General features: G+C 33.2%; 1 protein-coding gene across 12 annotated transcripts in view; it reads left to right on the forward strand.

Moving 5' to 3' along the window:
* Positions 1-13,161, forward strand: part of NAV3 (neuron navigator 3) — a 946,218-nt gene that overhangs the window by 872,159 nt on the left and 60,898 nt on the right. For all 12 annotated transcript variants that reach the window (XM_021923304.2, XM_031651088.1, XM_021923300.2 and 9 more), the window contains 3 exons: positions 692-744; positions 6,725-6,748; positions 9,166-9,243. In XM_021923304.2, the coding sequence (XP_021778996.2) occupies positions 692-744; positions 6,725-6,748; positions 9,166-9,243 (155 nt within the window). The remainder of the gene's footprint in view (positions 1-691; positions 745-6,724; positions 6,749-9,165; positions 9,244-13,161) is intronic.

Raw genomic sequence — 13,161 nt, forward strand, 5'->3', positions numbered from 1 at the left:
TTATCCACCTTTTGGGTTTAGTACATTGGAAGTACAGAAGTATAAAGCAGAATGTCCAATGTTTATAATGATATTTGAAACAGATAAAAGCCAGTGTGACATTTCCGTTCTCAATTTCTCTGAGACACCACCTTGAAAAAAAAAGTATTTTTCTCTTACTAAAATTAGTAAAGGAACAGTAATTCCACATTTATAAGAGTATGATTAATGCATCACAGATAATGTTGTAATAACACATTAGATAAAAGTACTTATTTCCCTGAAATTATATGGGGAAAAAAATCTGAAAATGGACCTTTGTTGGATACAAATGAAACAAATAAAGTACATATGCTTTTTAAAGTTTAAAAGTTTATGGCAACTTTAGTTTGGGTTTCCATGCTATTCTATTTATTATACGGGAATTTACCGTAGCTTTCAATATGTAAGAAACAGGCTGGTAGGGCTCATGCTTGTAGACTTCTGTCTAATAACTTGACAACTGAGATACTTTAGGGAGTATGAATGGGGCTCTTCCGTGTCTCAATGTCCTGATTGCCAAAAATTTATAGCAGGCTGGTTCTCAGAATCTTATAGCCAGTTGTTATTACTTAATTTCCCTAACCACCCATTCTTTACTTTTTCTGTAAAGACTGGGGTTTTTGAGTAGACCTCGTTATTTTAACTCTATTGTTCTCTTTGTTTTCTCCAGTTCATGGCTCTTCGTTATCACTGGTGTCCAGCACTTCTTCTCTTTACTCTACAGTAAGTAATGGCTGTTAAGAAAAAGCTTGTGCTTTTGCCATGCACACAAAGGATGAAATAGATCATGTTACTGTGAATAGATCACATTCATCTATGACTTGTACACAGGAGTTGTGTTGTGAAATAAGGGCATACTCTAAGCTGCTCAATACCCAAGAATGTGCCAGGTGCTCCACCAGCCATTTTTTGGTCACTTACATGTGCTTTCACTGGGCTTTTTTGCACTCATTATAATCAATGAGTGGATGTAGAATTCAATTTCATAAAACTTATTGAGGTATGACTTGGAGTCTGTGAAACCATGTAGTCTGCTATACTGTCATTTTAGTAATGACAAGTTGTCCATGTTTTGTTCTCTGAGCCATGACTGTTAATTGTTCTATAGTATTTTCTCCTCATTTTTTATTTTTAAGTTTATTGTTGAGAGGATTATTGAAGGGTAAAAGCATTAAGGATAAAGGGTAAAAGCATAAAAGAACCAGAGATGTTTTCTTAAATACGATTTTTGAAAGAGTGTGATTTTTTAAACTTTTATTTTTATTTATTTATTTATTTATTTATTTTTGGAGTCGAGGTTTTGCTTTGTCATCCAGGCTGGAGTACAATGACACAATCATAGCTCAATGCAGCCTTGAACTCCTGGGTTCAAGTAATCCTTCTGCCTCAGCCCATCAAGTAGCTAGGACTACAGGCACGCACCACCATGCCCAGCTAATTTTTAAATTGTTGTAGAGACAAGGTCATTGCTATGTTGCCCGGGCTGATCAATACCCATGACCTCAAGCAATTCCTCCCGCTTTGGCCTCCCCAGGTGCTGGGATTGCAGGTGTAAGCCAGCACACTTGGGCAGAAACTTTATTTATTAAGGAAAAAAACCAGTGTTTCAAGTTCTTTTGCAAATGTGTGAAATTGTAGAGAGTTTTTCTGTTTGTTAAATACAATTCTATCCTTTTTAAAAAGTAGCCTACAGGAAGTTATGTTTTATGAGTGAGTCATTTTAGAGCTAGGTTAACGGTGAGGTATATTTAAAAGCAGCCTACTGAATCTCAATGAGACTTGAGTACTATGAATAAGCCTTAATCCTGTATTGTAAGGTTCATGAAAAGTTCATAGCCTCTGCTGTCACTGATTAACGGAGCATCATGGGCAATAATTTTTTCACTCATTTTCATTAAGTTCAAATGTTTGTTTGAACCTTCTGTTTATAGGTTAATCTCATATATTTACTGCCTTACATAGTCATTCAAAATCAGACTGTTATTGGCAGAGGTAATATTTTTCTTATTTCTCCTTTCAATGATTAAAATTGCCCGTAGCTTCCAGAAATTAAGACATCACTATTAGTGTTTAGGTAAATGTACTTTTTATGCAAATGGATAAAGTGAGGAATGTATAAACATGCATGAAAAAAACACATAAAAGAAATATATTAAGACTTAGTGTTCCTCCTGTTGGGCCAGCACTGCCATTTGTTGGGGAATTGTATTCTGATTTAAACCATTGCCATTTAAATCTATGTATAACATCAAAAGATGTAGCATCATTATCATTTTAGTCTAAATATGTACAATAATTAATATTTGGATAAAACTACCTTTATGAAACCTAAGAAAAACTAAAAAAAAAAAAGAAAAGAAAAGAAAAATACCATTAGAAGAAATAAGGTCTAGTGATTGGTAGCACAATAGAGTGACTATAGTTAACAATAATTTATTGTATATTTCAAAATAGCCAGAAAAGAAGATTTGGAATGTTCCTAACAGGAAGAAATGATATTCTTCTTAAATGAAGAATGGGATATTCCACTTACCCAGATTTGATCATTATACGTCATATGTTTGTGTAATACCACATGCACCCCATAAATATATACAAGTATCGTGTATCCCAATATTGAAGTTGTTTTATGAAAAATGTATTCTTCAAGAAAAGGTTCATAAGTTTAAGGAAAAACAGATTACTAGTCTACCAGTGTCCAGTAGACCTTTCTGTATTAATAAAAGTGTTCTATATCTACACTATCTAATATAGTAACTATTAGCCATATGTTGCTATTGATTATTTGAAGTGTATCTGGCGTACAGATGAATTGACTTTCTTATTTTAATTAATTTAAGTTTAAATAGCCACATGTGCCTAGCAGCTACTAGATTGGATAGTGCAAGTTTATAGAGAACCCAAGGGGTACATTTGTAGATAGGAGTGGGATGTCAAAATAATGAGGATAATTAGAAAGCATGCATGAGAAATACTGTATTAAGAGTAGAATATGAAATGGGAACAGAGATTAAAATAGAATATGTATATATGTATATATATACACACACACATTTATAGATATATCTATAAATGTGTGTGTGTGTATGTGTGTGTGTATATATATGTTTATAGGCCAATATATGGAGGTAGGATAGATATTGTTAAGTGAGTAAAGAATGGATTAGGTGATCGAGCCGCATGAGAAGGTGATATTATTAGAAAATTAAAAGAGTTGTATTTGAGATGATGAAAATGATATATTTGAATTGACAAGTAAACTGTAGTAAAATAATTCAAATAAGTGCATATTTGGGGAACTACTAAAGAGAAACATCATAAAAGATGAGGAGTCATTCTTTCCCCGGTACTCTGTGATCAGGAACTAGGATTTAATTGGCAATGAGAAAATACCTATGAAAATGCTTTTTAAACTATCAAATGAAAAAGCAACTTCTTATTATTTTTCATGCCTTCTTAATAACTCTGGATAGAGATTTAGTTGCTTTGCATTCTTGCCTGGTTCAATCAGGTAATTATTGGATGACATCAGGCAAGTTGCCAAATTTCTTTGGACTATACCTATAAAATAAAATTTGAAAATATTAGCTAGATCTGTCCCATTTGTCTCAGGATGTCTGCAAACTGGTTGGAAATCACAAGCCTAACCTGATCTGCAGAGGTGTTACCTTTGGCAAACTTATGGTTTGTGTCTTTGTTTTGAAATCTAAGACCAGGCACAGTGGCTCACGCCTGTAATCTCAACACTTTGGGAGGCTGAGGTGGGTGAATCACTTGAGGTCAGGAGTTTGAGACCAGCCTGGCCAACATGGCAAAACCCCATCTCTACTAAAAATACAGAAATTAGCCCGGCATGGTGGCATACGTCTGTAATCCCAGCTGCTTGGGAGGCTGAGGCAGGAGAATTTCCTGAACCTGGGAGGCTAAGGCTGCTGCAGTGAGGGCCACTGCACTCTAGCCTGGGCTACAGAGCCAAATGCCGTCTGGGGGAAAAAAAAGGGAACGGGGAAAGGTGGGAGAGCAGGGAGAGGGAATCAAAGCCAACACTGTGAAGTATTGTGAAATATGGAGCTTTTACCTAAAAATTCAAAATTTTAAATTCCTTTTTAAAATAATTGGAATATCTATGGAATATCTAGCAATACTAAGATGAAATTCCTCTGGGTTTTCAGTCACCTGTAATTGACCCCTTTAGATGTTGGTGTGGGTTCTCAGGAAGCCACAGCCTCCACCAATGCTTTTCTTCCTGACACTGAAGCTAAATATGGGTGGCTAGGTTTCACTGTGCTATTGCTTTCCTCATGAGAAAGAAATACCCCTTGCTGTCTATATCGTTGTCAAATGGGAAAATGAAAGACAGCCAAGGAAAGGTCATGTCACTTTTTAAAAACTTCAAGTCCATTTATTCTTTATAAGCCTTGTCCTGTTAGGCATTTAAAGTTTTGATCCCTGCAATAGATGTTTTTTTGATTAACTGTGTATTAAAAACTTTGTTTAACCTGTTTTGAATTCGAATTCTGATTTGTATTTTTTCATGAGAGTAAATGTCATTTTCGATTCATTGTGGATTCTTTAATATGTTGCCTAACAAATAGCTAGTACTAAAGTCATAACTTTTTAATTAATAAATTTGAATGGATAAATGGTCACTTATTGGCTTACAGAATAAAGAATTCATGGATATGCTTTTATTCAGTCAAGTGTTTCATATTTTGTATCATCTCCAGGACACTGGGCTTGCTCAAAACCATTGTAAAAAAACTGGCAAATAATCCAATTCCATTATGACATCATTAATCCCACACCTAAGCTACTGAAAAAAATATAATACTAATATTCTGGCTCATTGCTTTATTTTTATGGCAACACCTACCTGGTGTTAATAACCATAGAGTATGAAAGAAGGCAAAGGTTAAAGCAAATAATAGTTTTGAAAAATTGGTAGCAAGAAAAGTCATGCTATACGGTATGTATAGAATTGATATTTAATGATTATGCTTGCTACTAGTATATGTAACAGAACTATTACAGATTTTTTAAATGTGATGCATATATTTCTTGATTATTTTTTAAAATAATAAATTAGTATTAAAAAATACAGGAATGATTTATTGACTCTTGAAACTTTACCAGCTTTCTATAATTCTAGGAAGCCTAGAAGCAGGATTGGGCAGAATAAACTGGCAAAAAATATAAAAAGTAGGCCGGGCATAGTGGGCTGCAGTGAGTCGTGAATGTGCCAGTGCACCTGAGTGATAGATCAAGATCCTGTCTCAAAAAAGAAAAGAAAAAGAAAAACAACAACAACAACAAAAACAAAGTACTAGGAAAAACTAATAGACATAGTTACATAGTTAATTATGCCATATGTTTTAAGGCAAAGAAACTTTTAATATTCCTTGCTTACTTTTTATTCAAAAACCAAACTGTGTATAAAACCTTAAAATTATTAGGATCTATAAAATGAAATATTTCCTTAAAAATCTAAAATTGAAATGTAAATTATTCAAGATTGCTTTTTAAAGCAGTTTTCTTATAAAAGTTATTAGGATTCTACCACTTAGCCACTTTATTATTTAGCCACTATATTACTAAGTTTACATATTTTTAAAGGTACAGAAAATATAGGGAAGACAAAGCTCAGGTTAAAAGAGTTGCTGGCAAATAAAATATATCCTGGTGGTTAAACTACTTTGCTTTATGTTTTCTGAAAGAAAAGCAATAAAAAATAGTTCAAGTAGTTTTGTATCAATTAATCTAGAACTATCCCAAAAGTAGACATAGAAGATAAGAGATTGCTTTTCAGCTTTGGATCTGCTTATGGCAATAAGCAGACTTGTACTATTCAACAAGATTATGCATTCTTCAGCTTTTCCCAGAATAAGGGAGCTTCCCAAACGTAATGGTGCACATAACTCATTTTCTGGCATTTTGCAGGCAGGCATGAAGAAGAAAAACAGAGCTAGGAGTTCTCTGGAAGTCAAGTCAAAAACACCCTGCAAATTCCTATGGCAGTCCTCCTTTCTATATGCTGCATAGCCAAAAATGTTTGCCAGACACTTTTATCACTGGATGTTTCCGTGTTTTCAGTGTTTAAGCGTTTTGCTGACTTGTGATAATTAAAATTATTAATAATCACTAAAGAAAGAAAAAAATAGAAGTAAATAATGTTAATTATCTGTGGTTATCAGTAGAGGCCTGTATGTTACCCCAGCTTTATTTGACATTGTTTGTGATACGTAAATCACAGAATAGAATTCTGACATCTAAACCTTGGCTGGAGATCTTTATAATTTTATGAAGTCTGTTTCCTACAATCTGTATGAAAGATACATCAATATTTTAAGTTTTCATGCACCCATATTTTTTAGAGTATAATTTTGTAATTATTTGGTTTATGTTGCTTATAATTTACATCTTAGAGTCTTTCAATTCTATCTTTTACTTAAAGGAATATTATATATCTATGGATCAAATGACCTATATTTTAAAAATACCTTATGGTTTATATATTAAGAAACATTTATATTAAATTCTAAAGTAACTTGTTTGTACTATTTCAATTGAATAACTTTATGTACTTCATTCCATTCTTATAGTAGATAATAAAAAAAACACGTCATGATTATTTTATTCGTTTACACTTGCGGAATTAATTGAAAATAGTTTTTGTAGTTAAGTCTTTCTTTTTATTGTTTTACAGGCTGAAGAAAAGGCTCATTCAGAGGTAAAAAAAACTTTCAATATTTCAATATTTACTATTTTAGTTTGCATTCATGATGAAATTAGTGTTGTGACCACTAGAGGGCTCTGTGATACAATAGCAGAACTCCACAGGACTGCTGAAGTAAGGCAGCTAGTTGATAAATGGTCTTTGATATTGCCTCTTTAAAATAAAATGAAAGGAAATTTGTATAGCAAGCTCTCCTCTCACATTCTAGATTGAGTCTTAGCTCAACACCTAATAAGTTGTCTATAATGGTAAGCACTCATTAAATCATCGATAAATGAAGGCCTATGGTCTTCCTATTTTATTAGTCTTTTCCCCACTCCCTGTGAGACCATCTTGGGCACCAAGCCTTCACAATACAGGATACCAGCGTCTCAGACTATCTGTTTTGTGTCATTATCTTGTTGCCTCTAATTGCTATTTTATGTCTGCTGTGGCAGCTATTGTTCTAATCACATATTTCACAAATACGTATTTGGTTACACTCATGAGCAAATCAAACTGCATTCAGGAGAGAATACTATTTTAATTTCCCTCGGCAAAACATTTGTCGTGGCCAAGGAGAGCAGGAGGACTTTAATTATGACTTTATTCAAGGTGAGGTAATGACTGTTTGATTGGTTTACACTGAGGCAATCAGACAACAGAGGAAAAAAATTGCCTTAGCAACAGCTTTTGCAAAAGTATTCCTTTCCTTTGAAGTCTTATTTTATTAACCTTTAAAAGTAAAATTTGTGCTATGTTTAAAGATATTTGAAAAGTATTGATTAAACCAATTTGTATTTATAATCTCTGAACTAAAGAGTGGATATGATTTTTAAAAATCAAAGTGGTTTATTTACATCACATGGACATGACAAAGCTTCTAACATTGATCATAGTATAGCTACTGACGCATGGAAATGCTCCATCTATTTGCCATCGTAGTAGTTATTCAACTCCCCTTTTATCATTGATGCTCTATCATGGATTATGGTTTAAAAAAAACAATTTCAATCACTTTACAGTTTCCTGTATTATATTTTAAAGATACTGGAATCATGTAATATAGACTATTTAATTTGAGAAATGTTTTTGAGTTTGGATTCATTTATGAATAAAATAGATGCTACATTTTCTGAAATCATTCATAGTCATTATCTTATAAATGTAAAGCAAATGTTATTTTAGACTGGGGTGTTCTGTTTTGAAAAAAAAAAAAAGGAATGAAATAGAATCACATTTGGTGAAATTATATAAATGTCTACTGTCTCTGTTTCCAGCTTAGAGTTCTCTACTTTGTTAGAGTGTTTCAGTTGACCACCATTTGTTTTCAACAAAATCTAATGCCCAGGGGCAAAAACTATACAGTTAATAAACTATGTCAAGAATGCTCTTTCAAACTGAGACAACATTCCAAAAGTTCAACTACAACTATAGAAGACTTGTTTTTGAAGAAATGAGAAGCATCAAAAGTAGAATGTTTAACATCCAAGTAACTGAAATCCCTTGAGACTAGATATATACTTATAGAACCAAGTGTCAGATTGTTATAAATGTTCTATCCTATTAGTCACAACATGAGACATACAGATTAAACTGCAGAAAGTGCTTGAATTAAAACTTTAAACATGATATAATATATCCTTACCCTTTTCTGTTTCAGTTTTATTGGAGTATGAACTTAACTGAAAAGACACTTTAGAATTTTCATTATATCGGTTTATCTAATTAGTTGCACCTATCATTGCATTTTTCCCCTGATTTTTAAGATGTGGATAAGCTATAAAGAATCTCTGAGCTAATAATTACTCACTAAATAAAGGTCATGATAATACAGATTTGAGAAGCCTTCTCTGCAGTCATTAAATCTCCAGCCAATAACATTTCAAATGTGAACTGATTAAATGTTGAATTAAGCCCAAATTTTAGTGACTGCAGGATATTCCATAGCTTTTGAGAAGTTTTCAAACTATGAGAAATTAAAATGTACAGAGGAAAAAAGAAACTAAGATTTTCTGAAAAAGAACATGGAGTATCTTTTACTAAAAAATTTAAAAATGTGTGTGTGTGTACAGTTTTTACAAAGAAAATATTTTTCTACAGTTTTATTACCACAGTTTTTCTAGAAGGAGAATAATCAATACAGAGGATAAACTGCTCTTGAGTCATTTGCCATTTGAGGGATGGCAAATGGAACAAGTAAGCGTACTTTGATTTGTAGATTTGAGTTTGACACATAACCCTTTCCTTTTGAATGACATTTGCTTGTTACTCTGGAGTCAGTGTTCATATCCTTTCTTTTCAGGAGTTGGTGCTGATATAGTGGGGTTAGAATGAGCTAAATATAGTTATTTGCTTTCTTGTTTTGAATTATTGGTTTTCAGTAAAAATTTACTTGCATATTCCATTGATTTTTTTTTAATTGCATTCAGCAAATCCATAAACTGCGGAGAGAGCTGGTTGCATCACAAGAAAAAGTTGCTACCCTCACATCTCAGCTTTCAGCAAATGTAAGTCACTTAATTTTTAAAATATACTACAAAAATTTTTGTATAGTAGAATGGAATCATTTTAGTAGCAAACTTACAAACTTTCAGTGCCTGATACAGACTTAAATTACCAACTAGCAGGACTCATAGAAAGTTAACATTTTCTGCCTACTCAGTAATAAAATGTAAATCTGAACTGATGAGGGACAGCTATGTGGTTCAAATGGCTTGTTGTTCCTAATAAGATTGGAAGCAATAGTAACAGCCATATGGGTTGCTTCTTTTCTTGTTTGCTATTTTTATTACTCCTCATGCATAAGATTATCTGACAATGTAAGAGGGGTTGTTAGTGCTTGACTTTGGAAGATAAAATATTCATGTGCCCAGCCTCCTTCTTCTCAATATATTGAACAATTAGTTAAGCATCCAGTCGATTCTAAAAGATGAACTTACGTCTAAATAGGGATAGCTTAACTACACTGTGGATGAGATATGGTTTGCTCAAAAAACCTTGGCAGCCTTCTCATAGCAGTTTGAAAAGGTACACTTTCACTGGCACCAAAGCAGCACAGGATGGCAGAAATGATGACATTGAAGACGGCCAATTAAATTAACATTTACTGAATATCTTCCACTGTGTCAGGGAGCACTCAGAGTAGATGCAGAATGATAAAGGAGAAATGTGGCACTGTTCCCAGTCCTGAGGAGCAATGGTGTTAGGAACAGCAGTGAGGGGTAAGGAAATGCCTGCTATTTTGCCATATGTCTTGCCTCTCTCACTCAACAGTCCTTTGCTCAGTTCTGCTGCATAGCTTTGGGCCTGCTCTGTGCCTCCCCGCCCCTCCCTCTGCTCCTCTACTGAGTTTTTCTGTCTCCTAGACAAAGCATGATATGTCAAGAGTGAGCAGGTACAGACCCACAGTATAAGACTTGAATAAGAGGCATTTCACATTTTTTTTTGAAGTTATCATTGTGCAATATAAATTCTAAGTATATGTATCATTTCATTCACAATGTATTCATTTTAGCACTGTATTTGAATTGATTTTATTTTTTGAAATTTGGGAGAATTAAATTAATTTTGGATTTATTCTATTTATTTTTTATAGATGTTGTTAGGAGATTCCTGAAAATAATAGCAAGTTTTAGATAATTGTTTAATCCAAATTAGAAAATTGTTATTTTCTCATATTGCTTAAACAATTATCTAAAACTTGCAAAATTTCTCAAAACTTAAATAATAATTTAACCTTATTGTGTTTTTTAAAGAGATAGTCCAGAGGCAACTGTAAATTTTATAATATAGGCTAAATGTATAGAAGTATGAAATATTGTTGTCTAGGTTCCTGAATTTGTACCTAGAGGAAGTAGAACAATGTAAATGCCCGAACCTCCTGGGTTGTGTTTATCTGCAGTGAGGAAGGCTCAATGGCAGACCTTATTTATTAGATTGTCAAGATACTTGCAGATGTCTTCAATGATTACTCAGGGTTTCATTTTACTTTTAATGTCTCTTGGTTGATCTCATCATATAATTCAGATATTGGAATAATAAATGGCTGTTAGACATAATGGAAGATGGGCTGATACTTTCCATTTAAAATGTAATGATACTTATTGTATTCAAAAGAAAAAACTAAAATGGTGTTTCACGTTTTTTTGTTTTTTGTTTTGCTCTGAGAATCTCATTCTTACTCATTATTGGTTTCTTGTGTGTCATTTCAAGATTTTCCTATTATATGCTCACGTGTATGTATAGTTAATACACACGTGCAAAAGCTTCCTTACACACACACACACACACACACACACACACAGGGAACCAAATTCTAACATAGGGGAATAATCTTGGGGGTCAACTCTGTGCTGCTGTTTGAAAATGGAGCAATAATTTGAGAAGGGTTCCAGCAGTTGGCTACCCACCTGCTCTAATTATGCATGTCACACTATTTTCACTGATGTGTTTTCATGACTTTAGGACATGAATTCTCAGCTGGGTGTTAATATGACCAACAAAGGGCGAAAACTGGTTCTTGTGTGTATGTGGTTTTTTTAAGTACTCTTTTTATGTGAAAAGCACAGATATACAGATAATACATAACTAAACATCCAGAATGTCTGTGGCTTTAAAATATCATGAGGAAAGAGCACAATTAGTAAAAAAAGAAATCTATAATGTTTCCCTAGGGGAACAATAATTTTAAAAAAATAAAAATAAGGAACACAGACTTAGAAGCAGCAGTGCCAAACAGATAATTCATGGTAGTCTTTGTGTTAATTTAAATAGTGTCAGTCTTGGAGACAAATGCCCAAATTGCTCTAGGTTCCACTCAGCTGCATGTATTACCATTAGTATTAGTTTTTGCACACTGATGGGAGACTGGTATATATCCTATTTTATGTTCTTTTAAACAATTTATAATTTAATTTGGAAAACTTCTCAAATCACGTCAGATCCACACAAAAACCTGTACATAGCAACTTTATTTTTTAATAGCCAAAAAGGGAAACAATAAAAAATATCCCTTAATAGGCCAGTTAATAAACAATTTCTGTTACATCTATATCATGAACTACTACTCAGCAATACAAAGAAATGACTATTGATACATGCATCGACTTGGATGGATCCCAAGGGCATTATGAGGAGTGAAAAATGACAGTTATAGAAGGTCAAATTTTGTATAATTCCATTTATATAACATTCCAGAAATGGCAAAATTAAAGAAACAGAGAACAGATTAGTGATTGCTAAGGGTTAAGGATGGAGGAGAGAGAGAGGTAGTGTGACTATAGTAAGGGAGAGATCTTTAGTTTTGTATTTTGAATGAGATGGCCATTACATGAATCCATATATGTGAATCTATTAATGTAAATCAATATTTAATTCCTGGCTTTGATATATAATATAATTTTATAAAATATATAATCATTGGGGGAAACTGGATGAAGGATACAAGGGACCTCTCTGTACTGTCTTTGCAACTTCTTGTGTATATAATTATAAAATATATAATGTATTAACATGTATAATTTTTAAATATCAGATATTGGGGCCGGGCGCGGTGGCTCAAGCCTGTAATCCCAGCACTTTGGGAGGCTGAGACGGGCGGATCACGAAGTCAGGAGATCGAGACCATCCTGGCTAATACGGTGAAACCCGTCTCTACTAAAAATTACAAAAAACTAGCCAGGCGAGGTGGTGGGCGCCTGTAGTCCCAGCTACTCGGGAGGCTGAGGCAGGAGAATGTCATAAACCCGGGAGGCGGAGCTTGCAGTGAGCTGAGATCCAGCCACTGCACTCCAGCCTGGGCGACAGAGCGAGACTCCGTCTCAAAAAAAATAAATAAATAAAAATAAATAAATAAATATCAGATATTGATCTTTACTTAGTATATGAAGTGTTCTATCATAATGTAACATGCTTTTCCTTTATTTGGGGTATTTTAGTTTCAAACTAAAATATAAATCACCTAAAGATCTACCACAGTTCTTTTGAAAAAATATCTTGTTTTTAATTTCCCAGGAGTTTCAACCTTAATCCACTCTTCAGTGTTTCTTTATTTGGTAGTGATAGGGACTGTCAAAGCTTCTTACCATCAAATACATTTACTGACTAAAAATAGCAAAATGTTTTACATTGTAAAAATGTACAAATTGAATGAGAGTCAAAAGGTACAGGTAATGAAGATATGCATTATCATCTACTTTTAAAAAAAGTTTATTAAAATTTTCTTTAGACTAAATAGTGCAGTATCTGGGAATTTACATAAATGGATATGTATATAAATGATTATTAAACAATTTTAATGTAAGTTATATTTTAAACATTTTAATAATATTGTTAGAACTATAAGGGGTAAAATTTTGTATATATCTGGCCATTTGTGTTCTTAAGGAAATAATATTTTTTACACATTCAGGAATTTGAATTACTCA

The sequence above is a fragment of the Papio anubis genome, chromosome 9, assembly GCF_008728515.1.
Source record: "Papio anubis isolate 15944 chromosome 9, Panubis1.0, whole genome shotgun sequence".
In the NCBI taxonomy this organism is placed as follows: Eukaryota; Metazoa; Chordata; class Mammalia; order Primates; family Cercopithecidae; genus Papio; species Papio anubis.